The sequence below is a fragment of the Meriones unguiculatus genome, chromosome 14 (genome assembly GCF_030254825.1).
Source record: "Meriones unguiculatus strain TT.TT164.6M chromosome 14, Bangor_MerUng_6.1, whole genome shotgun sequence".
NCBI classification, from domain to species: Eukaryota; Metazoa; Chordata; class Mammalia; order Rodentia; family Muridae; genus Meriones; species Meriones unguiculatus.
In genome coordinates this window covers 4,235,991-4,263,612 of record NC_083361.1, presented here as the reverse complement: position 1 = coordinate 4,263,612, position 27,622 = coordinate 4,235,991, and the positions used below count along the sequence as shown (strand labels likewise).

Genomic DNA, 27,622 nt, shown 5'->3' with positions numbered 1-27,622 from the left:
CTCCTTAAACCCCAGGGTCTAAGCCCCATGCTGCTTCCCCCACCCCCAGAACTTTAAGCGTGAGGAACAGAACTTCGTGGTCCAGAATGAGATCAACAATATGTCCTTTCTGACTGCTGACAATAAGAGTAAAATGGCCAAGGCGAGTGCTTAGCAGAGCTGAGGGCAGGAGCGGGGAGGCGGGGGTGGGGGGAGCACCCTCCAGGACCGCCCCCTCAACTCTCTGGACCCAGTCACCCGTCACATCCCCTTTAGCTCTCAGAGTCCACTTCCTATCCCCATCCTTTCCCTCCTTCCCTTCCCCACCCCTACCCCTCCTGATACTCCTTCCCTCCCTCCTCACCCTCCTTTTCCTGTTACCTCCTCCTCTCCCTCCTCCCCACCCTCCTCCTCTTCCTTTACCTCCCTATAGTCCTCCTCTCTCACCTCCCCCATCTCCCCTTTCCCCTTCCAGCCGGTTCCCCACCTTCTTGCTCATCTCCTTCCTCTGTTTCCTCATTTTCTTCCCCTCCCATTCCACTGTCTCCCATTTCTTTCCTTCTCTCCCTGTTACCCCACACCCTCCCTTTCTTTTCTGTCCTTTCACAACTGCCCTCTTTATGGTCGTAAAGAACAGCATCCCCCAAAGTCACGGTCTGGAAGTGGGGGTGGGGCAGAGCAGCCAGGGCGACCCGGAGGTGGGGGTGGGCTCTCTGTCGGCTGGGGTAACCCTTCTTGTCTCTGTCGGCCACCGTTGAAGCAGGCAGGAGACGTGCAGGTCAGGCCACACCTGGAACCTTCTGCATGGCTTTTGGCTAATACCTCTTCCCACTCAAAGCCCACCCCTCACACCCCCACCCCCGTCCCTGTCCCCACCGTTTGTCCTCAGTTCCTGGCCTCCACCTTCCATCCTCCTTGTCTTCTTCCTCCCCAGCCACACACTCCTTCCCCCACTCTTTGCTTTTGACAAGTTGTTGAATTATTTCTTTTCTGGTTTTGGTGGTTTTTCTTTTCTTCTTCTTTTTTTCTTTTTGGTGGTGTTACCAAAAAAAAAAAAAAAAAAAATCAACCATTAGCTTTCCGCCATGCATTGTGGGCTGAGTTCCAGGGGGGATGGGGTGGGGCAGCTGCATGGTTGGGGGCCGTCCTGGCTGTGCACAGGTGTATGTCTTGGGCTCTGGAACCGATAGATGTGGATAGAACCCAGTGATGGTCATGGAGTGTGTGCCTCTTGCCAGATGTCATCTCTGTGAGCCTGTGGCTTCCAGCCCAACAGGCCCCAGGCCCAGGACTCTTTAAAACCTCAGAACCCTGCATGTGGGCCTTGGGCAGTGTCTGGCCCCTGGGCCACGCTCAGCATTGCCATGGATGGGGCTCTGGCCGCAGCTTGCCACCGGGACTTCTTGATGGCATGACTGGAGTGGCCCTGCCCGGGGAGGGGACGCCAGAACATGGCTGTGGGACTCTGGGTGTGGTGTCTTGGCTTCCGGATCTTTCCAGATCTCTCTTGCATCTTGTCTCCTCTTGTCCTTTTCTGCCTCAGTCTCTCAGTGTCTGTCCCTTTCTTCCAACTTATCTTGTGTCTTGGGGATCTTCGTGGGCCACACATCTTTGTTTTGTCCTTTGGAAATTTGGTTTGGGGAGGTGACGTGGGGCGTGGAGCATGGTGGACATGGGGCTCTGTGAACTTTTTCTAGTGAGGAGCTAGAGCTCTCTGGAGAAAATGGGGAGATTGGGGGGATGGGAAGGCTATGGTCGGGGCTGGGGCAAGAGTGAGCAAGGTCGGGGTGGAAATAGACGCGTGCTCTGATATCAGGGAGGGTTGCTGGGCAGACAGGTCAGCAGCTGGGTGGTGGAACGGGCTGTAGGTTGGGGCTGGGCTGGGGCCTTGGGCACACTGAGCCCTGTGTCCCCACAGTCAGGTGGCTCGGACCAGGAACGCACCAAGAAGAAGCGCCGGGGAGACCGGTACTCCGTGCAGACATCCCTGATCGTGGCCACGCTCAAGAAGATGCTGCCCATCGGACTGAACATGTGCGCCCCCACGGACCAAGACCTCATCGTGCTGGCCAAGGCCCGCTACGCGCTGGTGCTTGCCCGGCCCCACCCGGCGCCCTACCCTGTCCCTAGCACCCCACTGCACCCCTAGGAACCCATAGAGGATCTCAGAATCCTGCTGTAGACTCCCCCACAGCTCTGCAGAATCCTGAACACTTACAGACCCTGCCAGGACGCTCTGAGCCTTGGCGGGGGGGGGGGGGAGGGGGCTGAGGACTCTGCCCGAGACACCTCGAGAAACATTTTAAACCAAACGCAACCAGAGACCCAGGGGACCCCCATAAGTTCTGTAGGACCCACTGGCCATGTTAAAACTGCCGAAACTGGTGATCCTCGCAGACACCTGGAATCCTTGAACTCCCTCCCCATCAAGGTGTCCCCTAAATCTCCTGAGACTTGCTGAACTGCTTGTAACTCCCCGCATATCCCCACTGAAGGTCTGGGGTCCTAAGAGCATCCTGCTCACCTCCCTTTGTCTTCAGGCAGCGACCCTTTATGCTTCAAAGCCCTGCCTCCCAGAATCACAATGTCCCCTTCTCCAGGACCACCACTCCCAACCTCTGAAGTCTTGAGGGTCCCCAAGATCAGTTAACCCAACCCCCAGACCTTATTAAGCTACCTGGGACCCCAAGAAAGCCCCTTGGGGCCTGAGTCTCCCACACATAGAATGGCAAGGACATGCTTGTCAGCCTCAGGAACCCTAAGAAGCCGTCTAGGATTCTGCCCCCAGTCACTCTAAGCGCCTGCCATCTACTACCCTGCCCCCAGGGCCCTGAAGACACTTGAGTTCTCCCCTTGGGTTGCAGTGACCCCTTTCCAGGGGCCACAAAGGCCGCTCCTCAATGTCAACTTCCTGGGAGATGCTGAATCCTAAGGATGCTATGGAACCCCGTGACCCCTAAGGCCCTTCACCCGGCTAGCTCTCCCATTGGCCCTATGCAGCGGGGACACTTCATTGACCTTCCCACCTTCTTGTGATGCCAATTCCCGTCACAGCCCCTCCCCCGCCTTCCCTGATCCTCAAAAGTCCCAATCCTACACAGTGCCCGAGAAATCCCTCTTTGGGCCATTTGACTTTTGATGGTGTCTCTCTCTCTCTCTCTCTCTCTCTCACACACACACACACACACAGGGTGAGCCCGTGACTCCCTCTAGACGTCTGTCTGTCCGCAGCCCACAGTTATGTCCTCATTTTTCCCAGGTCACACCCACAGACATTGCTCATCAAGTCCTGGGTGCCAGGCCTGGAGGGGGGAGGGCGAGGCCTCCAGAGTGACCCAGTGTCCTTGTCTTCCCAGAAAGATACAGATGAGGAGGTCCGTGAATTTCTTCAAAACAACCTTAACCTTCAGGGAAAGGTAAGTGCTTTGCAGGGCGGGGGCAGGGGCGGGGGGAGAGGGATGAAGCACCAGGCCTGGAAGAGGGGACATTAGGAAAATCATTTCTGTATTTAGTGTGTCTGGGCATGCATGCTGAAGTCGGGGGCTGGCGGGGCTTCCTTCTCTCTTACCACGTGGGTCCAGGGATTGAACCCGGGTCGTCAGGCCTGGCAGCGAGCACCCTGACCCGGGGACTGTCGCGCACCCACCTAAGCTTGGCGGTGGAGAGGGGTCAGACGGCAGGGAGGGCCTTCACGCTGCCGGCCTTACCCCCTCAGGTGGAAGGCTCCCCGTCTCTCCGCTGGCAAATGGCTCTGTACCGCGGCGTCCCGGGCCGGGAGGAGGACGCCGACGACCCCGAGAAAATCGTGCGAAGGGTCCAGGAAGTGTCCGCCGTGCTCTATCACCTGGACCAGGTGGGAGCCGTTGGGGCGGTGGCTCTGGAGGGGGCAGTGGGCGGGGCTGCCGGCGGTGGGCGGGGTTAGGGGTGGGGCTTCGCGTGGAAGGAGCAGCGTGTGGATCTGGGCAAAGGGACAAGTGCCACAGTGCTGGGACCAGGGTGAGGCCCCCGGAGGAGCCCCCGTGTCCCTGCGGCTGCGCTCTCGGCACCAAGCGCAGCTTCCCGGAGGCTGTGGGGGCCGCGGCCGCGGCCGCGATCCGAGACTGTTCCCCTCCCCTTCTCCCCTCCCCCCCAGACGGAGCATCCTTACAAGTCCAAGAAGGCGGTGTGGCATAAGCTTCTGTCCAAGCAGCGCCGGCGGGCAGTGGTGGCCTGCTTCCGCATGACGCCCCTGTACAACCTACCCACGTAAGCCAGCGTGGGAAAGGAGAGGGATGGGGGCCCGGGAGGAGGGGGAGGCCCAGTGGTCTGGAGACCTCTCTGCCTTGCAGGCACCGAGCTTGTAACATGTTCCTGGAGAGCTACAAGGCCTCCTGGATCCTGACGGAGGACCACAGCTTCGAGGACCGCATGATAGATGACCTATCAGTGAGCTGGGGGCTGCCTGGGGATTCGGGGAGCGCCCGCGGGACTGGGGGACCCCTCCTTGGAGAAACCTGTGCCGGGCGGGCACCGTGGCTCACACCTGTAATCCCAGAGGCAGGCGAGGCGGATCACTGTGAGTTCGAAGCCAGCCTGGTCTACAAAGGGAGTCCAGGACAGCCAGGGATACACAGAGAAACCCTGTCACAGAGAAACCCTGTCTTGGAAAAACAAAAAAAAAAAGCAAAGAAAGAAGGAAGAGGGCTGGAAAGATGGCTCAGAGGTTAAGAGCACTGGCTGTTCTTCCTAAAGGTCCTGAGTTCAATTCCCAGCAACCACATGGTGGCTAACAACCATCTATAGTGAGGTCTGGTGGCCTCTTCTGGCCTGCAGGCAGGATATTGTATAAATGATAAATAAATAAATCTTTAAAGAAGGAGAGAGAGAGAGAGAAGACAAAGTTCTAGTCCAGCAAGGCTATGAGAGTAGACTGACAGGGACCCCCAAAGCGCCATTCTCCAGCCCGCACCCCATCCCCCCCCCAGAAAGCTGGGGAGCAGGAGGAAGAGGAGGAAGAAGTGGAGGAGAAGAAACCGGACCCCCTCCACCAGCTGGTCCTACACTTCAGCCGCACGGCTCTGACTGAAAAGAGGTGAGGTCCCCCCCCCCCTCGCCTCAGGAACGTTCCCCAGACCAGAAAGAAAGGAAGAAAGCCTTTATTGTGTGTGCGTGTGTGTGTGCATGTGTGTGCACAGTGCCGCGTGGAGGTCAGAGGGCGGCTTGCAGGAGCTGGTCCTTCCACCGCGTGTGGGGCCCGGGAATCAAGCTCGGCCTTCCTTGCCTGGAGCCCCTCTACCCTCCGCACCATCTCACCCCCCAGCCATCCCTCCCTTCAGCATCACTGCGAGGACAGGCAGCTGCGGCACACTGTGGCGAGGGCTGAACGCATCACGAGAACCCCTCCTGTCCGAGGGGTTCGAAAAAGATGCCGGGCAGGCTTAGCGGGAGAACCGTCTCCCTAAACAGTAATAGCAGCGTGCTTGCTTGGCAAGCAAGAGGCCCCGGTTCAGCCCCCAGAGCTGAACAGCAGAACAACGGAGATAAACAGAAACGCTGAGGGGGGATCAGCTTTACTTTATATGAAGTTTATATGAAAATTTTCTACTAGATCAAAGTAGAGACGTTTTCTGATGAGGATGGAGAGACGGCTCGGCAGTTACGGGCTCTTTCTGCTCTTGCAGAGGACCCCAGTTCAGTGCCAACATCCACAGATAACTGCAGGCTGCCCCCATAACTCCAGTTGGGGATATCTGGCTCCCCCTTCTGGCCGCTGTAGGAACTGCATGTATATGGCGCACATAATTTAAAAATTAAAAATTAAAAATTAGCCGGGCACATCCGAGGCCCTCGCCCTCGCCCTCGGTCCCAGCATTTGCGATTAAGATCCCACATTCTGAGGCAAGCAGATCTCTGTGAGTTCGATGCCTGCCTGGTCTACAGAGTGAGTTCCAGGGCTACACAGAGTGACCTTGCCTCAAAAAACATAAAAGTTAAAATCAAGCCAGGCAGGCAGCAGGGGCGCACACCTTTAACCCCAGCACTCCGGAGTCGGATGCAGGTGGATCTGTGAGTTCAAGGCCAGCCTGGCCTACAGAGTGAGTTCCAGGACAGCCAGGGCTACACAGAGAAACCCTGTCTTGAATAAACAAAAACAAAAAATTAGAGATTAATGGTGGCGTACCCACTCTGAAGTGCTTATTATGGCCAACGCCATAGCAGTCACATGACTTGCTCACTGGCTCGTCTGCTCTATAGGCCCCTCCTACCAACTCTTTTCACTCTGAAAACACATGCAGATTTATTTTTCTCACCTAATGTGAAGTCAAGGGGCGGGGCAGGGCGGCAGACAGGGACCCATGCTCTGCCTGACTTTCTAGGCTGTCAGCCTTAGCCTGAGTCTTACGGTCTCTGTCAGTTCCTTCTGTGCCACTGTAAACACCATATTTGGCAGAAGCAACTTAGGAAAGGTTTACTGTTACATAACCACACCTGTCCACACCTGTCCATTCGCCCATCACGCCTGCTCTCGCACAAGCAGTTTTAGGACCAGAAGGCCTAATGTATCTACTGTTTGCCACTCCCACCCCACCTCCCCTTTTGAGACGACGAGGTCTCTCTCCGTGTAGCCCCATCTGGAACTAGTTCGGTAGACCAGGCTGGCCTGGAACTCACAGAGATAGAGATCCTCCTGCCTCTGCCCCCTTAGCTCTGGAATGAAAGGCACACACCTCTACACCCCACTTGGTTTTGTTCTCATCGAGACACCATGGCCTCGCTTCCGCCTCCCTCCCGGACGCTGGGGTTGCCAGCCTGGGATGCCACAACTGAATATTGTTACAAGAGATTTGTTGTGGATTATTTCAGTCCACCGTGGCTGGGCAGGCATGGCAGTGCAGATGTGTAGTGGAGGTGAGTCACATCAGGACCACGTGCCAGACAGGAAGAAGGGGGAGTCCCCCTCCCCACCCCCAGCAAGCCCTTAAACCTTTTTTTTCTCCAGTAAAGAAAGCTGTCCCTGATAAGCTCACGCACATAGCTCAAGGCCAAGGTTCTGACATCCACCCATAGCTGCAAGGGATGCAGAGAACCTGAGTGTCCTGTTTTCCACTTGTGGGAGACTTGTGACTCTGAAGTTAGTCTATATAGGTTGAATTCCAGTGCAAACTGTTGGGCCTTGGCCAGTCAAGATCTTTGTGACTCAGTTTCCACATCTGTAAAATGTGAGGCTGGCTATATACCTACTCGATAGGACCACTGTGAAGATAAAGCTGGTTAGTTCACAAAGAGCACCTGTTGGCTTGCTAAAACAAGAACAACAACAGCAAAAAGCTGTTATACAATTGGGTGGCCTCAGCCTAGGCGTGGTGTAGTTCCAGCTCTCAGAAAGATGCGGCAGAAGAGTTGAAGGCCAGCCTGGGCTACATCTCCAGAATCCTCCATACAACAAAACAAAAGGCTGGGGTTGTGGCTCAGCTTGGTCAATTGCTCGTCCGGTCTGAATGAAGCCCTGTGCAGTCCCTGGAACCCTCAAAACCAGGCATGGTGGCGCACCCCTGGAATCCCAAGCCTCAGGAGGTGCAGCCACCGATGGGATGCCCAGGGTCCTTCCAGCTACGTCCTGAGTGTGAGGCCCACATGAGACCTCATCTCAACTAAGGAAAATAAAGTTGGTAAGGCCACCATGAGGCCGTCTCTCCGCTTACTTCCTCAGCAAACTGGACGAGGACTACCTGTACATGGCATACGCCGACATCATGGCAAAGGTGAGCCCTGACTCTGCCCTCTGGGGCGCTCTCTTCTCCCCAGCTGCAGTGCTCCCCCAAAGGGAAGGGGCTGGCTGGGGGGGCGGGGTATCCGCTCTGTTCACGCTGACACCTGCTGCTGTTCCTCAGAGCTGCCACCTGGAGGAGGGCGGGGAGAATGGCGGCGAAGAAGGTGAAGAAGAGGAGGTGGAAGTGTCCTTTGAGGTAGGTGGGATGGGGAGGAAGGTTTGGGGGCTCTCGACTCCCGCTCATTCACCATGAGGCTGGAGAGCCGTACCCAGGCATGCAGCAGCAACAGAGCCAGGCCTCGGGCGAAGGACACAGAAACCAACATCGCCAACTGCAGGTGTTCGCCATGGTGTATGGGGTACAGAGCCCAGCCTGGCCCAGCCTCAGGGAGGGGCTCTCAGAGAAGAAAATGGCTAAGCAGGAGGCGGGTGGCTGGCTGTGGCGCCGAGCACCTGTAATCCCAAAGTTCAGGAGGACGAGTGAGAGGAACCCTGAGTTCGAGGCCAGCCTGGGATACACAATGCTACCTGCTTCCAGAAGAAAGGAAGGGGAAGCTATTTAGGGGCTAGAGGGATGGCTCCATGGCTGAGAGCTTGCTGCCCTGCCAGAGGCCCTGTGTTCAGTTCCCAGAACCCGCACAGGGTGGCTCGCAGTCACCTCCAGGCCCAGGGTTTCTTGTGCCCTCTTCCGGTCTCTGTGAGCACCGCGTGCAGTAGGTGTACATACAGACGTTCGGGGGCGGGCACGCACGCGTGAAATAAATACTTCTTTAAAGATGTATTTAAAGTCTGAATTCATCACTGGGTATAGTGATTCATGGCTGTAATGCCAGCACTCGGAAGGCGGAGGCAGGAGGCTCGCCCAAAGTTTCAGGCCAGCTAGGGCTATGCCGTAAAACCTTTGTCAAAACAAAGCAGCCCCAAGTCAAATCAGGAATTGACCAGCACGGTCCTTTATTTAACTATCTGAAGCAGATGTGGTGGTGGGGGCGGGGATTACTGAGGTGAACATTAAGTGACGTTTCAAGATGTCTGAGACAGGAGTGTGGCACGGATGGGTTTGTGATCCTTCTTGGTGATGAGAGCCCGGGTTCTGCGAGCACTTCCCCGACAGAAGGAGTGCCAGGCTTCCCCTAGAGAGTGGTAGACAGGAACACGGGGCTCTTCCCCGGGGCCTGATCACAGAAGGCGTGGACTCTGGGCCGAGTATGGGACACGGACAGGATGTGAGCTCCCTGGGGATGCAGGGATGTCACCTTTGGAGAATGACAGATGTGGCTGGAGCCTCGGAGACCCCGGCTAGGCTGCTGAGCACCGAAACCTGCCCTCTGCCCCCACCCCCCGACAGGAGAAGGAGATGGAGAAGCAAAGGCTCCTGTACCAGCAGTCCCGGCTACACAACCGGGGCGCCGCCGAGATGGTGTTGCAGATGATCAGTGCCTGCAAAGGTGCCGTCTGTGCCCCCCAAACCCCAGGCATCCCCCTCCCCCGTGAGCACGCCGCCCCCGGCGCGCCCACTCCCTGCTGACCCTGCATGCCTCTGACCTGCATACACGCTCTGGCTCTTCCGGATTTTCTGTCACATCTGCCGACCAGTCTCCCGTCCACCCTTCGGTCACACACACTCCCTGTCTGTGCACAGTTCATCTCCTGCCTTCGTGTCCCTACGTTGGCAGGGGGTTTTGCTTGTTTTTGGTTGGTGGGGGAGCCCCGAGGCTGAGACTTTGTTGATTTGTTCGTTTTGCCTCGTCCCCGTGACCCCCAGGAGAGACGGGAGCCATGGTGTCTTCCACCCTGAAGCTGGGTATCTCCATCCTCAATGGCGGTAACGCGGAAGTGCAGCAGGTATCCGACGCAGCACAGGATCTCGGGAAGAGAGCTGAGTGGGTGGGGTGGGGTGGTGTCCCCGAGAGGCCTCCAGCGCCCCCCATCTCCTGCCACTTCCGCTGCAGAAAATGCTGGATTACCTGAAGGACAAGAAGGAAGTGGGCTTCTTCCAGAGCATCCAGGTGCTCATGCAGACGTGCAGGTGGGCCCTCTGTCCGTCCAGCTCGCTCTCCTCCCACCGGGCTCCCCTCTTCTGCTGGTGCCTGGGCCGGGGAGAGGGGCCGAGGCAGAGGAGGGCGGATACCAGAGCGTTGACTCGGGGGTTGACGTGGAAGGCAGACTGTCGCGAGCTGTGAGAGTGAGGCGTGGGTCACGGTCGCGGTGCACACCTTTAATCCCAGCGCTTGCGGGCAGAGGCAGGGGGATCTCTATGAGCCGAAAGCCGACCTGGTCTACAGAGTGAGTTCTAGGACAGCCAGGGCTACACAGAGAAGCCCTGGAGATAGAGACAAACAGACTGAGGGAGGGAGGGAGGGAGGAAGGAAAGAGAGAATGCGTTATGGGCTGGCATCATTCCTCCATGGCAGAGCCCTGCCCAGGCTGCGTGAGGCCTGGGCTCCTTCTCCAACATGGAGGAGAGGGCAGGAAGATGTGATATGCGCCTGGGGCCCAGCACCCAGAAGGCCGAGGTGAGAGGCCTACAGAGAGCATAAGGATAACCCGGGGTCCATGAGACCCCGTCTCAAAAAAGGGTGAAGAGAGCAGCAGCGCAGGGTCAGACAGGGGAACCGGGAGGTCACTGACAGTCCAAGGGAGGGTCACGGCAGCGCGCTTGGGCTCTAACACGACCACAGCTGTGTGGCTCTGCCGTCACTTGCCTCTCCCCCCTCCTGCTGTCAGCTGAGTTTTTTCCTGAAGGGTGGAATGGTGTGGCCGAGGGCATTGGGCGGGGCAGGGGCACAGCCGTCTGCTCCCGGGTTTGCTTACTCTGACCATCGCTGGGGTCCTCCCCAGCTCCCTGGCCGCAGCGGGGGCTGCCAGGCCTTCACCACCCCCACCGTCTCTCCCCTCAGCGTCCTGGACCTCAATGCCTTCGAGAGGCAGAACAAGGCAGAGGGGCTGGGCATGGTGAATGAGGACGGAACTGGTGAGAACCTTTTCCGGGCGCCCTTCCCCCTGGGCCATCCCCTTCCTCAGGAGCCCCCTCTCCACCCAGGCCTGCCCACAGCCCGCTCCTCCAAGGCACCCTCTTCCCAAGAGTCCCCTCGGGTTCCCCCAGGGTTTCGGTCCCCAGTCCTGAGATCCACGTCCCCATCCCTCCGGGGTCTCTCCCTCCCGTGGGTCCCACCCCTGGGTGTCCTTCACCCATCACCATGTGGACCACCCTCCGAGTGCCCCAAGTCTCATTCTGGTTGCTGTTCATTAATGTCCCTAATCCGGTTAATCGAGTCTTCCTCTTTGCCGTGTTTTGACGTGTCTAACTTTCCACCCTGACCTCTGACCTCTGCCTCCTGCCTCTCCTGTGTTGGTCCTCTCTCTCTCTCTCTTTCTCTCTCTCTCTCTCCTCTCTCTCTCCTCTCTCTCCTCTCTCTACTCTCTCTCTCTCTCAATCTCTTCTCTCTCTCTCTCTCTCTCTCTCTCTCTCTCTCTCTCTCATTTGTGGTCTCTTTTTCCCTCTCTCCCTCCCTCCCTATTTCCCTCTCTCCCCCTCGGCTTTCCCCTCATTCCTCATCCTTGCTAACTCACGCCCTTCTGTCTCTTCATGGCCCTTTCTCTTTCTGCTTGTTTCTCTCTGTGTGTCTGTGTCCTTGTCCCTTGTCCCTGTCCTTCTGTCCGTCGCTGTCTCTTTTTCCTATTTTCTCCTGCTTCCTCCTCCCATCCTGTTGGCTGCCCCAGTCATCAATCGCCAGAACGGTAATTCCCCTGCCATCCATTGCTGTGCTGCGTCCCCCCACTTCTAACCCCCGATGCCCCCGGGGCTGAGGATCTGGGACAGTCAGGGTGGTGGTCCCTCCGGGGGATCCCACGGAGAAGGTTGAGATCCCCGGGTCCAGAGGCCGGCGACATTACGAATCAGTCATTTATTCAAGCCTCAGTTTCCCCATGTGTGACACAGAAGTTAGACAGTCAAGGTCCCCTTTCGGCTGGATATTTTGGGGGCCCAGACCCAGATTCCCAGTCCAGGGTGGGACCATCCCTCCGCGCCCCTCCCTCCCCCTCTGCGCTGTGCGTTCCAAACCCAGACGGGTGGGCCGCGGTCCTCGCTGGAGGCGGCCACTCTGATTGGTGCCGCGCGTGCCCCTCCTGCGCCTGCTCTGATTGGCCCGTTCCCTCACAGCCACCACGATTGGCTTCTTTCAGGTGTCCATTCTGATTGGACCATGTTGACACACCTCCCCTCCGCTTCTCCTGGGTTGGCTGCTTCTGAGGCTTTGGGGCCAGTTGGTTGGCTTTCAGTCCCGCCTCCCCCCTGCCCTCCCCGGCTTGAGCCTTGCGTGCACCCCCAACCCTTATAATCCATTAACCCCCGCGGCCCGGAGTGGGCCCAGGGCTCCTCCGGCCGCGGAGTGTCTGCCGGCGCACTCCTTGGAGGGCCGCTGCTGTGGAAAGACACTTGAGGCCCCAGCTCCGCAGGCCTCCGCCACAGACCTCCCGGCATCCTGGATGCCCGTGGCCCTCACAGTGTCTTTGAAGCGATGCCTGCCGCTCCCAGCACTCCGCACGTTGGGCATGTGTGTGCAGTGTGCACGGGCTGTGTGCATGTGTGTGCTGTGTCCCCACGCGCCTGACCCCCCCTCCCGGGCCACGCCCCCTTCCTCCCACCAGGAGAGAAAGTCATGGCAGACGATGAGTTCACGCAAGATCTGTTCCGCTTCCTGCAGCTGCTCTGCGAGGGACACAACAATGGTGAGGGGGGAGGCAGGGTGGGGAGGGCGACCAGCCCCTCTCCTCCCCGGTGACGACTTCCCGGGCCATGCAGCCCTCGTCCAGCCGCAGCCGCTCCCTCCGCCTTCCTCTACCCTCTCACCTTAGTTACAAGGTTAATGTGAGGCCAGCCTGAGCGACACAAGACCCCGTCCCGGAGAAACAGGCAGCAGGAACTAGTTTCTGTGGATTCTGGCTTTTCTGGAAGCAAACCACTTCACTTCACTTTCACTTCCTCCGGCCAGTCCGACTCCCCCTAGGCAGCCTGCCAAACTCCAGTTTGGCCAGAAGTCAGTTCACCCAAATGGCCAATTCGTCACAGTCGGTTTTCCCACAGGCGTTTGGCAGCCGTCCCTAAGGGACGGGTTCCAGAGTCCACAGAAGGACGGACTGCTTGGTGTTTAGGAACGAATCCCTCTGATTTATTCACTTGTTTACCACATAGAACGCTTCCCCGGGAGACATGCAGATGCTTTCCAGCAGCAGCGCGGAGTTTCACAAGCGCTGCCCTCGCTGTGCCAATTTAACGCAGTCCAGGGTGACGCAGCCGGCTAATTAAACGCGCTGATGATAAGCTAGAATTCCTCGCAGCCCAGACAGCTTACCCTAGAGGAACAGTTAAGCTGGGCGCGCTGGCAAAGGCCTGCAGTCCCGGGGCTGGGGCAGCCTGGCGGGAGGCGGAGGACGGGTTCAAAGCCACCTGCTGCACCAAGAGACCTGTCCCCAGACGGAAACAAAGGGCAGCCTGGAGCCTGAACGACCCTCGCTGCAAGGCCACTTCGCACTGCAAACGTGTGTTCGTCACGCGGCTGCGTTCACAGGGCACACGTACATAGAAAACCACAGACCACCCAGAGGGAAAGTGTGTATGCGACTGTGTGTGTGTGGCTGTGTGTCTCTGTCCTCCTGTGTCTGTGAGAAAGAGCGAGACTGTCTGTCTTCACATGTGTGTGACTGTCTGTCTACCTGTGTGTGTGAAGAGAGACTGTCTATCTTCATGTGTGTGTGTGAGAGAGACTGTCTTTGTCTGCCTGTGTGTGTGTATCTCTGAGAGTATGTAATGTGTGTGATTGGTGCATGTCTGTATGTGTGTCTGTCTGTGGAGCATCAACTGTCTTCCGGTTGTCACATTCTGCCCTGTGGCCTTGAAACAGGGTTTCTCACTGAACAAGAAGTGCCCCCATCCCCCCCACAAACACGCTCATGTGCACGTGTGCACACGCACACCTTCATCACTTAGACCGGCTGAAGTAGGGATCAGCCTGTCTCTTTAGCTACACACTAAGTTCAAGGCTGAAGAGGAAGCCCTGCCTCAAAACAAAAACAACAACAACAAAAAACAAAAAAAGAACAAGCAGAAGCAAAGGGAGGACTTGATTTGCCCAGTAAATATTTGTTTCGGAAATTTTTAGTTAAAAAAAAAAAAAAAAAAAAAAACAATTAGAAGCCAGGGGTGCTGGCTCACGCTTTTAATCCCAGCACTCAGGAGGCAGAGGCAGACAGAGCTCTGAGTTCAAGGCCGGCCTGCTTTACAGGGGATACCAAAAGATCACCCGGGACTGGAGTTAGAGATGGTTGTGAGCCACTGTTTGGGTGCTAGGAATTGAACCCCGGGGCTTGTGGAGGAACAGCCATTGCTCTTAACCACTGAGCCATCTCTCCAGGCCCATAAATTAACCTTTCAAAGTTTACGAGAGGGGAAAGGCTGGGCCCCTCCTGCATTTGCTTGCTGCGTGGAGGCTTTCCACCACGTGCTTTGATGAATGTAGAAACGACGCTCCATCCCTGCGTGGCACGCGGGCTTCCAACTCCCGAGGGTACCGTCTCCCAGCGGGCCCGACCAAGGTCTCCCAGACCCAGGCGCTCGCTGAGGAACCTGTCCGTTCCCCCAGACTTCCAGAACTACCTGCGGACGCAGACTGGGAACACGACCACCATCAACATCATCATCTGCACGGTGGATTACCTCCTGCGGCTGCAGGTGAGGCCTGGGCGAGCCTCCGGGGCCTGGGGCCGGGCCGAGCGCCGCCCGCGCGCCCCTCACGCCTCCCGGGCCCCGCAGGAATCCATCAGCGACTTCTACTGGTACTATTCGGGCAAAGACGTCATCGAGGAGCAGGGGAAGCGCAACTTCTCCAAGGCCATGTCCGTCGCCAAGCAGGTGTTCAACAGCCTCACCGAGTACATCCAGGTAGGGCCGCCTCCGGGCACCGGTGGGCGCCCCCGCACCCCGCTGGGGCCTTCACGCCGCCCTCTGTGCCTAGGGACCCTGCACCGGAAACCAGCAGAGCCTGGCGCACAGCCGCCTCTGGGATGCCGTGGTGGGCTTCCTGCACGTGTTCGCCCACATGATGATGAAGCTGGCTCAGGTCTGGGCCCCGCCCTTACCGCCCCGTGCCCTAGCCATGCCCTCGAACCAGTCCCACTAGCCAGTCCCCCCAGCTCTGCGCATGGCCCGGACGGGACCGAGGGTCTCCAGCTCTGGGGGATGGGGCGGGACCAGGCCTCTAGACTAGGGCCGGAGGCTGAAGGAGTGTCCTTCTTTCCCCCCGCCCGCGGCAGATGACCCCTGGGCCGGGAACCCACGATGTAAGGCTCCCGCTCCCTGCGCGCTTGCTCTCTCCTTTCCCCGCCGCCGCCTTGCTGCTCGGCTGCCTCGTGAATGCCTCGCGCACGCTCCGTCCGTCTGTGTGCGTGTGCTTGATAGGCTTAGTCGAGGCTTGCAGTCAGACGAGCGTGTTCACCTCAGCCACTGCACAGCCCTAGACACAGGCTAGACGCCGCGAGTACGCTGGTGCAGTGCCGGCACCGGCCAGCAGGCGGCAGGCGAGCCTTCCGTATCATTTCTCCACCAAGCAGGGCCTGGAGGAAGGAGGCCCGCTCCTCATTTACCCAGGGTGCCACAGCCGCCCTCTTTGATGCCGGCTGACTTTGGAAAGAGTTGGACTGAGAATTCGGTTTCTCAGTACGCTTGGGCGTGTGATGTTGGTGTAATCTGAGAACACTGTTGGAAATAAAGGTCCAAGTACTATTGTACTAATTCACCAGCCACATTACAAGGGGCTGGGAGCGTGGGCTCAGCGGTAGAATCCCCCAGTGAGGGGCTGGGAGCATGGGCTCAGCGGTAGAATTCCCCGGTGAGGGGCCAGGGTGTGGCTCAGGGGTAGAGCCCCTGCCTAGAATCCCCCAGTGAGGGGCTGGGGTGTGGCTCAGTGGTGGAGCCCCTGCCTAGAATTCCCCAGTGAGGGGCTGGGGTATGGCTCAGTAGTAGAGCCCCTGCCTAGAATCCCCCAGTGAGGGGCTGGGGTGTGGCTCAGTGGTGGAGCCCCTGCCTAGAATCCATTAGTGAGGGGCTGGGGTGTGGCTCAGTGGTGGAGCCCCTGCCTAGAATCCCCCAGTGAGGGGCTGGGGTGTGGCTCAGTGGTGGAGCCCCTGCCTAGAATCCCCCAGTGAGGGGCTGGGGTGTGGCTCAGTGGTGGAGCCCCTGCCTAGAATCCCCCAGTGAGGGGCTGGGGTGTGGCACAGTGGTGGAGCCCCTGCCTAGAATCCATTAGTGAGGGGCTGGAAAGCAATGGCGGCCAGGCTCCTCTTCACCCTGCTCACAGCTGCAGGCAGTATGACACACATCTTTTCTAAAAGTTTTAAATTAAAGACCTGAGTTTCTCTGAGTGCTCTCTTGGGTCATGAGCCATTGAACCAGTGATCTCAGCCAGAGGAAAGAAATCGCTGTTTGGCCACTGGTGTATTCACTCCTCGGGCTAGGATGTGGAGTCCGCTCCGCTGACAGGGTTGTAGCTCACCGCCTCACCTGTGGCCTCTGAGAGGAGACAGGCTCAGGAAGGCCCAAAGGGCAGGCTCCGTTAACCTAGCGATACTGTAGTATGTCGGGACCTCGGAGTCGGGACAGTAAACGTGGCAGCTGTGGGGTGCGTTAGGTTAGACCGAGTAACCCAGCGTGGTGGTGAAGCAGCCTCGGCACGCACGTGTGAGCCCAGTAAAACCGCGCTCTGTGGGTCACAAATGGCGCATCCGTGTGGGGGGCGAGGCCGGAGGTTTCTCTGCGCTCTCCACTGCTCACTGTGGCCGGGGATGTACTGGCTTCTTAGTTCCCCAAAAAGAGGTACGAGGAAGTGCATGGCCGCCCACCCCAGCAGCCCTTCCTCTTAACCCTCCTCATGGCTCCTCGCGTCCTTCGCCATCGGGTCTGACGTGGCCAAGCGTCCCCTAGGCCAGGCACCTAAGATCTGAGTCTCTGTCCACAGTGTCTGTCTGTCAGTCAGTCTGTCTCACGCTGGCCGACTGTCTGCTTGCCCAGGCCCCCCCGCTTCCTTCCCTGCCGGCCTCGTGCCCCTCACACACTCCCCCCCGGGTGCCGAGCCCACCCCCACAATCCTGTCTCTCTGCCCCTCCTCTGCTTCCGAGGAACATGCTTGGACGCGGGTCCCCTCAGAGGTAAGAGGGAGAGAGAAGGGACCGTAGGCCTGCTGGCCAGCCGAGGGGCCCGGGTCTGAGGCAGGAGGACGGCACTGTGCAGAGCCCGCCCTCACGGGGCCGCTCTGCCTGCAGGACTCCAGCCAGATCGAGCTGCTGAAGGAGCTGCTGGACCTCCAGAAGGACATGGTGGTGATGCTCCTGTCTCTCCTGGAAGGTAGAGGCCCGGAGGCGGGGCGGGGGCGGGGCAGAGGCTCACGCACCCGAGAAGGGCGTCTGGGACCAGAGAGACCCAGCTGGCATTGTGCCAGGGGCCGATGGCAATGGACAGGTTGCTGAGCCAGGCCCGGGCTATGTGGACGCTAATTTGTTGATCCCACAGAGACGTTTTAATTGGACGAGTTGCCTGGACACCTTGTCTGTGAACGTACTATTTACTTATTACATAAGCCAACGCGACGCACGGATAGCTATTAAATGGATCAGTTTGGCCGCATAGCACATGTCCACCAAATTTAGTAACCTGAAATAATGCCTTTTATTTGATAAAACAATAGTAACAATTTAAGGGTGGGTTACATGGTGAGTCCAAGTCAGCTTGCCCTGAGAGCAGAAGCCTGTCTCCGAGAAACAGAAACAAGGGCCGGAACAATGCTCGGCTCTTCAGAGCACCGGCTGCTCTCCCAGGGGACCAGGGCTCAGCTCTCAGCACCCACGTGGCAGCTCACAGCTCTCTGGAACTCTCCAGTTCAGAGGGATCCGATGCACTGCACACATGTAGTCGGCAAACATACATGCAGGCAAAACACCATACATGTAAAATAATAATAGTAGTGATTGTAGTGGTAATAAGGATAATAAAGCTGGGCATACTGGCATGTAACCATCACCTCAACACACAGGAGGCTGAAACGGGAGGGCCAAGAATTTACCACTATTCTCAGCTGCATAGCTTGAGTCCAGCCTGGGCTACATGGGCAGCACATCTCAAAAACCACGAAGCAAAACAATATATTTTAACTAAAAAACACTTCTTACAAGAAATCTCTGTGTGCCTGCCTCTCCCTCTCTCTCTGTCTCTGGGACTAAACCTAGGGCCTTGTATATGTCAAGCGAGTGCTCTATGAAAAGAAGCGATTCCCCAGCCCCCGCGTTCAAGTGGGGCAGAGCACTCTGTCGAGACTTATACGGGAAGTTCCTTTAACTAAATCCCTACTGTTGAGTGGAGCTGGGGCTAGAACCCAGGCCTGATGCATGCTGGGCACATCCTGTGCCTCTCAACTGCATCCCGGGCCACAAGTGTCCTCGCTTTTAGACTTTGAGACAGAGTCCCATGGTGAGGACCAGGCTAGCCTAGAGTTCTTGACAGTCCTCCTGCCTCAGCTTCAGAAGTGCTGACATCACAGGCATGTGCCTCTGTATCCATTACTAGTATAGAGTTTTTAGGTGTGCAGGCTCTTAGCTCCCAAGGCTCTGGGTGCAAATCCTACCTTGTTATTCACCAGCTCTCCAGCCCTAAGTTTCTCCAAGGCTCTCTCTCCTGTGAAAGCATGCAGTGGTGTTTCCCTTACAAGGCTCTCATGAGATCTTACCGGGGTCACACTTGACACAGCCCTGGCATGTGCCAACCTGCATCACCATTGCCCTCCCTTGGTAATGCCAGCCAGTGAGGGGGGGGGGGGTGGACGGCGTATCAAAACCAGGGTGGCCACGGCGCTACCACAAGACGACCCTTTTCCTGGAGACACGGGAGGGGCCGGGCAGTGCCCACCTGCTTGGTGGGTCCTAGGGAGCCAGGGGTGGCCTTTGAGCTGCAGCGAAGCTGGAGGGTCCAGAGCGGAGGCTCCACCGGGCTGCGCTGACCCCGGGCTGCGCTGACCCTGGGCTGCGCTGACCCCGGGTTGCACTTACCCCGGGCTCCCGCAGGGAACGTGGTCAATGGCATGATCGCCAGGCAGATGGTGGACATGCTGGTGGAATCCTCGTCCAACGTGGAGATGATCCTCAAGTTCTTCGACATGTTTCTGAAACTCAAGGACATCGTAGGCTCCGAGGCCTTCCAGGACTACGTCACAGACCCCCGAGGCCTCATTTCCAAGAAGGACTTCCAGAAGGTGGGTGGTGGCTCTTGGGGCAGCCCGGTGGGGTGGCCGAGCCTCCCCAGCCACTGTCTCGGGGGAGAGGCTTCTTCGGGTCCTGCTCCCTCGCTGGTGACCTGGGGATGAGTTACAGTACCTGTGGTGCTTGTGCTATGGTTTCAGGGCTTGCGAGTCTGAGGCTGGAAGAGCGTGCTTTGACACAACAGGGAGACCCCACCTCAGTCAGTCATGGAGGTGTGTGAGGCCTGGAGGAGCCGTTACTAAGCTGGGGGCCATGGCTCACGCCCGTGTCCCGGCACTACAGAGGCAGAGGCAGGCGGATCTCTGTGAGTTTGAGGTCAGCCCAGTGAAGAGCATGATAGAAAGACAGCTTACCTCACAGTGGCCAGGAGCAGAGAGAGAGAGAGAAGGGCCAGAGTGCCAAATACCCTCCTCGAGGTCGTGTCCCCAGAGACCGACCCCTCCCACCAGGCCCCCCATAATAAAGCTTTCCACCACTCCCCGGTGGGTGGGCGAGCGTCTGGGTACACGGGAGTCAGCTGTCTCCTGCTGTGTGAGTCCCAGGAGCGAGCTCAGCTTTGCTCGGGGAGCCTTCTCGCTGCCCGACTCCAGGCCTTTTCTCGGGCACGCGCCTCTGCACTTAGCTACGTCCTCAGCCCCGGGCTCAGGGATCCCGGCAGCAAACATTCACAGGTTCCTCCGCTCTGGGCCCTGTGGCCGCAGCTTGGACGGACACGGACGTGACCCTGCGTTCACGGCTTTCATGCTGTCACAGGGCGACAGCCTCAGTCCGTCAGTCACTGAAGAGTATCTTTCCGTAAAGGACCAACTTAGGACGTGTGTTTGCACGCGTCTCGCTGGTACTGATAGGGTCACTGCCGTCTAGACTAGGGGGCTGCGAGGAGCGGTGGGGGTGGGGAGATGACCACAGAGGCCTGGAGGAGGAGGAGGGGTAACAGGGAGTCAGCACCACAGTGAGTAATTGCTCTGTGAAAGCTTGTCTCAAGGAGACAAGAATGAAACACGGTGAAAGGGGCCCAGACGCCTCGAGGTCCGAGTGTGGACTGCTCTCGCAGAGGACCTGAGGTCCGCTGCCAGCGTCCACCCCGAGGGCTCGCAGCTGCCTGTAAGTCCAGCTCCGGGGCACCTGGCATGCTCTCCGGCCTCTGCAGGCGTGCTTATGTGGGCGCGAGTGTGTGTGAGTGTGTCTGTGTGTGGGAGGAGTTGCTTTAGGAGGAGAGGGCTGCCTCCTCCTCGCCCTCCCTTCCCATCCCAGCTCTGCTGTCTGTCCCGCAGTACCCAGGCCGTCAGGTGTAGTCCCGGAGCCTGCTGGGGTTTGCTCATAGGGAACAGGGGTGGACAGCGTGTTCAGACATGCATCCAGGGTTCATAGCGAAAAAAGAAAAGGTGTATATGTCACCTGGGCACGGGGGAGGGGAGCAGGTGTGGGGCACAGGAACCCAGGACCTTGTGCGCTCTACCACCATGACACAGCCCCAGCCCAGCCCACATCAGGGTTCTCCCAAACCCTACCAGGCAATGTCTGCTCCAGAAGCCTGTCTTTGGCTGCAGAGACTTTTACCTCCCAGCCTAACCCTACAGTAGCTCAGTGGCAGAGCCCCTGTCTAGAATCCCCCAGTGAGGGGCTGGGGTGTGGCTCAGTGGTAGAGCCCCTGCCTGGAATCCCCCAGTGAGGGGCTGGGGGTGTGGCTCAGTGGTAGAGCCCCTGCCTAGAACCCCCAGTGAGGGGCTGGGGGTGTGGCTCAGTGGTAGAGCCCCTGCCTAGAATCCCCCAGTGAGGGGCTGGGGTGTGGCTCAGTGGTAGAGCCCCTGCCTAGAATCCCCCAGTGAGGGGCTGGGGTGTGGCTCAGTGTAGAGCCCCTGCCTAGAATCTCCCAGTGAGGGGCTGGTAAGATGGTTGAGCAGGTAAAGGCATTGCTGCTAAGGCTGATAACCTGAGTTTAATCTTTCAGAGCCACATGGTGATAGGAGATAACCCACTTGTGCAAGTTCTCTGACATCCACTGTACGCACATGCACGCATATGTGGATGTACACACATGCACACACACAAACACATAATCAAAAGGAGGAAAGTGCTCTTTTAATTCACCATAGTTTGGCATGGGGTCGTACACCTTTAATCTCAGCACTCTGGAGGCAGAGGGGTCTCTTAGTTCAAGGCCAGCCTAGTCTACAGAGTAAGTAGTCCAAGTGCTGGGATTCAAGGCATGCACCAGCCACACAATTAAAACAGTTCTTTGAGGCGTGTGTGTGTGTGTGTGTGTGTGTGCGCGCGCGTGTGTGCATGCCACATGTGTGCTGGAGCCCCGAGAAGTTAAGAAAGGGTGTTGAATCCCCTGGAGCTGGAGGTGCAGGCAGTATGAGCCCTCTAACACAGGTGCTGGGACCAGAACCCACGCCTTCTGGGATCGTGGGAAGAGCTCCTAACTCCCGAGCCCTTCTCCAGCCCTGTTTTCCTTCTTAAATACATTATACGTTCATGGAATTTTAACTGAGTCTGTCCCCATCTGCCCGCTGGCCTGTCCTCTCCTACCCCGTGCCAAGCTCTTCTTAGTCCTCTTTGTATCTTGTCATTATTTTTTCATGCAAATACAGACAGTCTTATTTTCCCTTGTTTGTTTGTTTTGAGACAAGATTTTCTGTGTAGCTCTGCTGTCTTGGACTCACTGTAGACTATGCTGGCCTTAAATTCATGGAGATCTGCCTGTCCCTGCCCCCTGCCCCCTCCCCTCTGCCCCCTGCCCCTTGCCCCCTTCCCTCTGCCCCCTGCCCCTTGCCCCCTCCCCTCTGCCCCCTGTCCCTTGTCCCCTCCCCCCTGCCCCCTGCCCCCTGCCCCCTGCCCTCTGCCCTCTGCCCCCTGCCCCCTGCCCCCTGCCCCGGGATTACAGGCGTGCAACACCAGACCTGGCCGTTTTCCTTTGTTCTTACAAAACCCTCAGGGCGCTATGCCATTGGTGCAGATTCTCTGTGGTGTGTGTGTGCAGACGGTTCACGCCGACGTGTGTGCAGGCATGTGTTTCCAAGGAGTCACACCCAGAGCCCCTCTCAGGATTTAAGTCTTCTATGTTACATTCCGACTTTTTGCCATTCTGTCCGTCTCTGCCACCCCTGCTGCGGTTGCCGGCACACGCAGCCATGCCTGGCTTTGTAGTTGCTGTTCGTCTTGTCTTAAGGATTTGTGTGTGTGTGTGTGTGTGTGTGTGCCTGTTTCGCCTGCCCTGTCTGTGCACATATGCATGCAGTTGCTTGTGGAGGCCAGAAGAGGGCGTCAGACCCTTGGACCTGGAGTTCCAGGCAGTGGTGAGCCCGTCTGCGTGGGTGTTGGGGACAAACCCCAGGCCCTCTGCAAGCAAGAGCAGTACTGTTCTTAACTCTCAACCACTGAGCTTCTCTCCAGCCCCTACTTTTGTTTTTGTTTGTTTGTTTAGTTGGTTGGTTTTGTTTTTGAGACTCTGGAACCTTCTACCAAGCTGGCTTTAAACTCATAGAGACCCACCTTCCTCTGTGGATTAAATATGTCAGTGTGCACCACCCTGCCTGGCCCCAGCCTCTGCTTTTTTTATTTCTTGAGACAGGCGCTCATGTGGTCCAGGCTGGTCTCAAACTTGATACGAAACCTAGGATGATGTTGGACTTGTGGTACTCCTGTCTCCCCCTGTCTCCCCCTGTCTCCCCCTCTCCCCCTCTCCCCCTCTCTTCCTGTCTCCTCCTGTCTCCCCCTCTCCTCCTGTCTCCCCCTCTCCCCCTCTCCTCCTGTCTCCTCCTGTCTCCCCCTGTTCCCTCCTGTCTCCCTGTCTCCCTGTCTCCCCCTGTCTCCCCCTGTCTCCCCCTGTCTCCTCCTGTCTCCTCCTGTCTCCCCCTGTTCCCTCCTGTCTCCCCCTGTCTCCCCCTGTCTCCTCCTGTCTCCCCCTGTCTCCTCCTGTCTCCTCCTGTCTCCTCCTGTCTCCCCCTGTCTCCTCCTGTCTCCCCCTGTCTCCCTCTCTCCTCCTGTTTCCCCTGTCTCTTCCTGTCTCCCCCTGTCTCCTCCTGTCTCCTCCATCTCCCCCTGTCTCCTCCTGTCTCCCCCTGTCTCCCTCTCTCCTCCTGTTTCCCCTGTCTATTCCTGTCTCCCCTGTTTTCTCCTGTCTCCCTCTCTCCCCCTGTCTCCTCCATCTCCTGTCTCCTCCTGTCTACCCCTGTCTCCCCTGTCTCCCATGTGCTTCGATGGTGAGATGCTGGGAAGTCCAGGCCCTGGGTGCTCTGCTAACCACACCCCCAGCCCTGCCCACACTGTGTTATAGCGTGTTTTGGAGAACCTCTCAGCCCATTTTCTGGGGGTGACCAGCATTCTGCTTCGTGTGTATACTGTTTCGTCCACCTGTTCCCTCTTGACGGATGCTTGGTTCCTGGTGTTTTACTGTTGCAGCTGAGGGAGCCACAGAGAGCTTTGCAAGCTCCGCGCTGCAGGAAGGATGCAGTGTGCGCCTTTATCACGGCAGGCAGAGCTCCTGCACACAGCTGTTGGCCTGCTGGAGAGGGACGAGAGCAGTGCTGACTGCCGAGAACACTCACACTTACAACAGCTGGCGCGTACGTGTGCGCGTGTGTGCCTGTGTGTGTGTGTGTGTATGTGTGTGCATGTATGTGCGTGTGCATATGTGGTGCCCTTCAGAGGCTAGAGTTCACAGGTAACACTGCCGGGTCAAGGGTGAAAACAAAGGCCTCTGTCCCTGGGATGGGGACTGCCGTTTCCTCCGTGCCGTTCGTGAGGGTGGGAGGGAGCAGCTGTCTGCCCACGGCCTGGGTACCCGGCCACAGCGGCATGTCTCTGGCGTTCTGCCAGCGTGAGAGGTGACAGCTAGCAGGCGTCTCTCCTTGTGGTTTTCCCACTACGCGCGCAGCTAAGCATCTTGATTTCCTGTTTCATTCCTGTCACTGGTTTTGTGAATTGACTTCCTTAACCTCTTGTTGTTGGTTCTGGGGACTGAACCCGCGGCCTCCCCTCTGCTGGGCAAATGCCTACTGCTGAGCGCTTCTCTGGGGCATGTTCAGTTTTCTTACTTAGTGTTTGTGGGGTTTTGTTGGTTTGGGCCTTGTTTGGTTGGTTGGTTTTGGTTTTCTGCTTCTGTTCTGAGGCAGGATCTCCCTCAGCAACCAAGAGTGGTCTGTAACTCTCTGTGTAGTTCAGGCTGTCCTGGAGCTCGTGGTGATCCTCCTGCCTCAGCCTCCTGGGTGCTGAGATTATGGGTGTGAACCAACACTCCAAGGATTATGTATGTATATATATTCACTCCTTCATTCGATCATTCATTCATTCATTCATTCATTTTGGGGTTTTGGAGACGGGGTTTCTCTGTGCAGCCCTGGCAGTCCTGGAACTGGCTCTGTAGACCAGGCTGGCCTAGGACTCTCAGAGATCCACCTGCCTCCGCCTCGTGCGTGCAGGGCTGCTTTTCCTCATGACGCTATTTCAGCCGAGCGGAATATTTGGTTTTATGTGGAAATTCACATAAAGACTTTATTAACTTTTAGCAAACCAGATAATACAAACCAAACAAGAATATGCTCATCCGTCCTGTAAAGAATTCGGAGCTTGTATCTGGAGTGGAGGTCTTTTCGAGTTCGTTATCATCCTCATCATCACTGCGTGTGGTGAGTCCCACAGTGTGTGTGTGGAGGTCAGCGGATGGCTGTCGGGAGCCAGGTCTCCCCTTCCACTGTGAGTTCCAGGGCTCTGCTCAGTGGGTCTGGGTTGGCACTGATTGCCATTCCCGGCCCCATTCTCATCCGGCCTCGGGAGGCCCCGCAGGCAGATGTGTGCAGGTGTCTTTCCCACGCCCGCCCTCGTGCTCTGCCACTGAGCCAGAGGGAGGCTCTGTGTGGGGCCCCTCGTGCTGGGTGCCTCGATGCTTTGCCTGCAGCTCACCTCAGGACAGACTCGCAGCAACAGGGCTGCCCCCAAAGAAAGCCCAGAGCCGTTAGCACTCGCCGCCACCCCCCGCCGCAGGCCCCGGGAACCACAGGCTGGTGTCTGTCTCTGAAGACCGGCCCGGGCTGGACACCGCTTATCAGCGGTATCTGGCCACACGCGTGTGTCCGAGGGGCCTTCCTTTTATATGACAAACCGCAGAACATTATCCTCCCTAACCAAAGCCACAGCGTGAAAATAAAATTGAAACTATCCACATGTGGGGCTGGAGAGGCCGAGGCGGCGGCTGAGAGCGCTGTCGGGGGCCAGCAGCCATCCCTGAGTCTGGCTCCCGGGACCTGAGGTCCTCCTCCGGCCTCCGAGGGCAGCATCTGAATGTGGTGCGCACACATTTGTGCACATGAAATAACTTTCTTGAAGAGAAGGTTTGGTTTTTGTTGTGGTGGTTGTTTTGTTTTGTTGGTGTTTCAAGACAGTGCTTTTCTCTGTAATAGTCCTGGCTGTCCTGGATCTCACTCATGCACCTCTGCCTGGCAAGAAAGGTGTTCTTAAAAACTTACCCACAATTCACCCGAAAACAAAACAAAAAATTACCCATGACTCTTTTTTTTTTTTTTTTTTCTTTTCTTTTCTTTTTGAGACAGGGTTTCTCTGTGTAGCCTTGGCTGTCCTTGGACTCACTTTGTAGACCAGGCTGGCCTGGAACTCACAGAGACCCTCCTGCCTCTGCCTCCCAGAGTGCTGGGATCGCAGGCGTGCACCCGCCGTGCCCAGCCTGCCTTTGTGATTTTTTTTTAAGAGAAAAAAAATCCATTTATGTCTCCGTTTATCTAAAATACTACTTCAGCGTTTCACGTTCACCCCATACCGAGTCCCCAGACGGCTAGAGCCTCTCGGGTACAGTGTCTCCCAGGCTGACCCCAGCCACACTCTCCGTCGGTGTCACTTCATGTGTCCTCCTGTCCGGAGTTTTCTGTCAGCTGAGATTTGCCACAGGCATTTTGGAGGATGTTTCTATCCTGTTTGAGCGTTATCTCCATGACCTTCCCCACCGGCCAGGCACATGCCCTGGGTCACCCCTTCGTTTGTATCGTCAGCAATTGCCAGTGAGGAACACCCAGACACACGCTCCTTAGAGACGGAACACGGTGATGCCTAAATGTCTGGACTCCTCCAACAGCATTCATCCATTTCCCAAGCAAAGCTTCCCATTTTACGACCTGCTTTGCAGCTTATGGTTGAAAAGCCTCGTTCAGAAATAGTCTAAACGGACTTGTTACTTCTCGAGAAATGGAACAAACTTTAAAACCGTCCCACTTTAAACGTCTTTCATGGCAGATTTGGAAATACCAGCTTTCCTAGCTGAGTGTGGTGGCTCCCGCATGTAACAACACTTGGAAGATGGGACAGGAAGATCAGCGGTTCAAGGTCAGCCTTGGCTGCAAAGAGAATTTAGAGCCAACCACAGCTACATGAGGTCATGTCTTAAAAAAACACAGAAGTGAAATAAAAGTAGATCTATTCGATTTTTATTATTATAACAAAATGCCTGACGTGATGAGTTTATAAAGAGAAAAGGTTTTATTTTGTTTCTGGTTCTCAGGGTTTGAGTGCAAGATCAAGCAGTCCCTCTGCCTTTGGTCTCTGGGGAGGCCAGGCTTCCAGGAGAGGATGTATTGCTGAGCAAAGAAGGCAAGTCAGGAGCCAGGAAGGAAACTAAGCAGGAAGGACTAGAGTCCCCTAACCCCCTTTAAGCTTTCCACCAATGGCCTTAGGGCCTCTCACTAGGTCCCACCCCTTAAATAGCCACACCTCCCAATATAAGTGATCTTTTAAGTGGGATCTTTAACACCATGACTTTTGGGGGACATATCTAAAGCATAGCATTGGATGCGGCCCCTGAGGGTGTCAGCCAGTCCCTTGATCATGGCAGCATGGCAGTGAGCAAAGCAGAGACACCCCACATGAATCAGAGGGGGGAAGGCTAGTGAACATCAGCTAAAATGATGGTGTGAACGGGGTGTCTGGCACTGGCCCTTCTGTGGGAGGGCTGCTGCAGTTGAGATTTGAGGACCCCAGCACAAGGGTGGAGGAGCTTGCGGGGCTCCCCACAAACGGTGAACCAGCGAGAAGGCTGAAGCAGGCAGGAAGGAGGGCAGTGTGGCCGCAGAGGCGGCTGGGGAGAAAGGGGGAGGCAGAGTCTCAGGGGAAGGGGCAGTGGCAGGGCCCCGGGGCAGCTGGCAGGGCCAGGCAGCAGGTGGGCTTTGGAACTTACTGACTATGGTGTGAAAGGGATAGCAGGTTCTGAGCAGAAAGCTCAGAGCTATGATGGCGGGAGCCAGGACGAGGTGAGGATCAGAGAGGGAGGAGACAGGAATGGGCCCTGAATCTGAAAGCAAAGCTGCCAGCTTTGGTGAGAGATCCGATGTGGGCGAGGAGACAAAAGAGAGCAAGCAGGCATGACTCAGCGATTTTAACTTCAGCGCTGTGGGTGGGTGGGGGCTGCCACTCCTGAAATGGGTAAGGCTTGGGAGAGGGGGCATAGTTTTATCTCCTAAAGTTCATTTCCGGATTCAGAGGTGGTCCTTCATGCCTTGTAATCCCAGCGCTCTGGAGGCAGAGGCAGGAGGATTGCCAAGAGTCCAGGGCCAGCCTGGTCTAGACAGAAAGTCCCAGGCT

At 57.1% G+C, this 27,622-nt stretch overlaps 1 protein-coding gene and 1 long non-coding RNA gene across 3 annotated transcripts in view; one reads left to right on the top strand and one right to left on the bottom strand.

Annotated features, from left to right (window-relative positions):
- The window catches only part of Ryr1 (ryanodine receptor 1), a 114,546-nt gene that overhangs the window by 67,349 nt on the left and 19,575 nt on the right, over nucleotides 1-27,622 (top strand). The window contains exons 69-89 of the mRNA XM_060366575.1: nucleotides 50-142; nucleotides 743-757; nucleotides 1,898-2,068; nucleotides 3,336-3,395; nucleotides 3,695-3,832; nucleotides 4,112-4,224; nucleotides 4,308-4,404; nucleotides 4,944-5,050; nucleotides 7,670-7,721; nucleotides 7,851-7,925; nucleotides 9,078-9,177; nucleotides 9,495-9,574; nucleotides 9,682-9,758; nucleotides 10,630-10,703; nucleotides 11,453-11,470; nucleotides 12,383-12,463; nucleotides 14,374-14,462; nucleotides 14,544-14,672; nucleotides 14,746-14,850; nucleotides 17,048-17,129; nucleotides 18,839-19,026. Coding sequence (XP_060222558.1) covers nucleotides 50-142; nucleotides 743-757; nucleotides 1,898-2,068; nucleotides 3,336-3,395; nucleotides 3,695-3,832; nucleotides 4,112-4,224; nucleotides 4,308-4,404; nucleotides 4,944-5,050; nucleotides 7,670-7,721; nucleotides 7,851-7,925; nucleotides 9,078-9,177; nucleotides 9,495-9,574; nucleotides 9,682-9,758; nucleotides 10,630-10,703; nucleotides 11,453-11,470; nucleotides 12,383-12,463; nucleotides 14,374-14,462; nucleotides 14,544-14,672; nucleotides 14,746-14,850; nucleotides 17,048-17,129; nucleotides 18,839-19,026 — 1,944 coding nt within the window. The remainder of the gene's footprint in view (nucleotides 1-49; nucleotides 143-742; nucleotides 758-1,897; nucleotides 2,069-3,335; nucleotides 3,396-3,694; nucleotides 3,833-4,111; nucleotides 4,225-4,307; nucleotides 4,405-4,943; nucleotides 5,051-7,669; nucleotides 7,722-7,850; nucleotides 7,926-9,077; nucleotides 9,178-9,494; nucleotides 9,575-9,681; nucleotides 9,759-10,629; nucleotides 10,704-11,452; nucleotides 11,471-12,382; nucleotides 12,464-14,373; nucleotides 14,463-14,543; nucleotides 14,673-14,745; nucleotides 14,851-17,047; nucleotides 17,130-18,838; nucleotides 19,027-27,622) is intronic.
- Nucleotides 8,655-12,871, bottom strand: LOC132647114 (uncharacterized). Of its 2 annotated transcripts, none has more exons than XR_009585389.1 (3): nucleotides 12,585-12,871; nucleotides 9,275-10,073; nucleotides 8,655-8,964 (listed from the first exon to the last, which is right to left on the bottom strand). It is a non-coding gene; the product is annotated as an uncharacterized LOC132647114 (long non-coding RNA). The 2 variants fall into 2 exon arrangements; XR_009585390.1 differs by having other exon boundaries at nucleotides 9,275-9,906; nucleotides 12,585-12,870.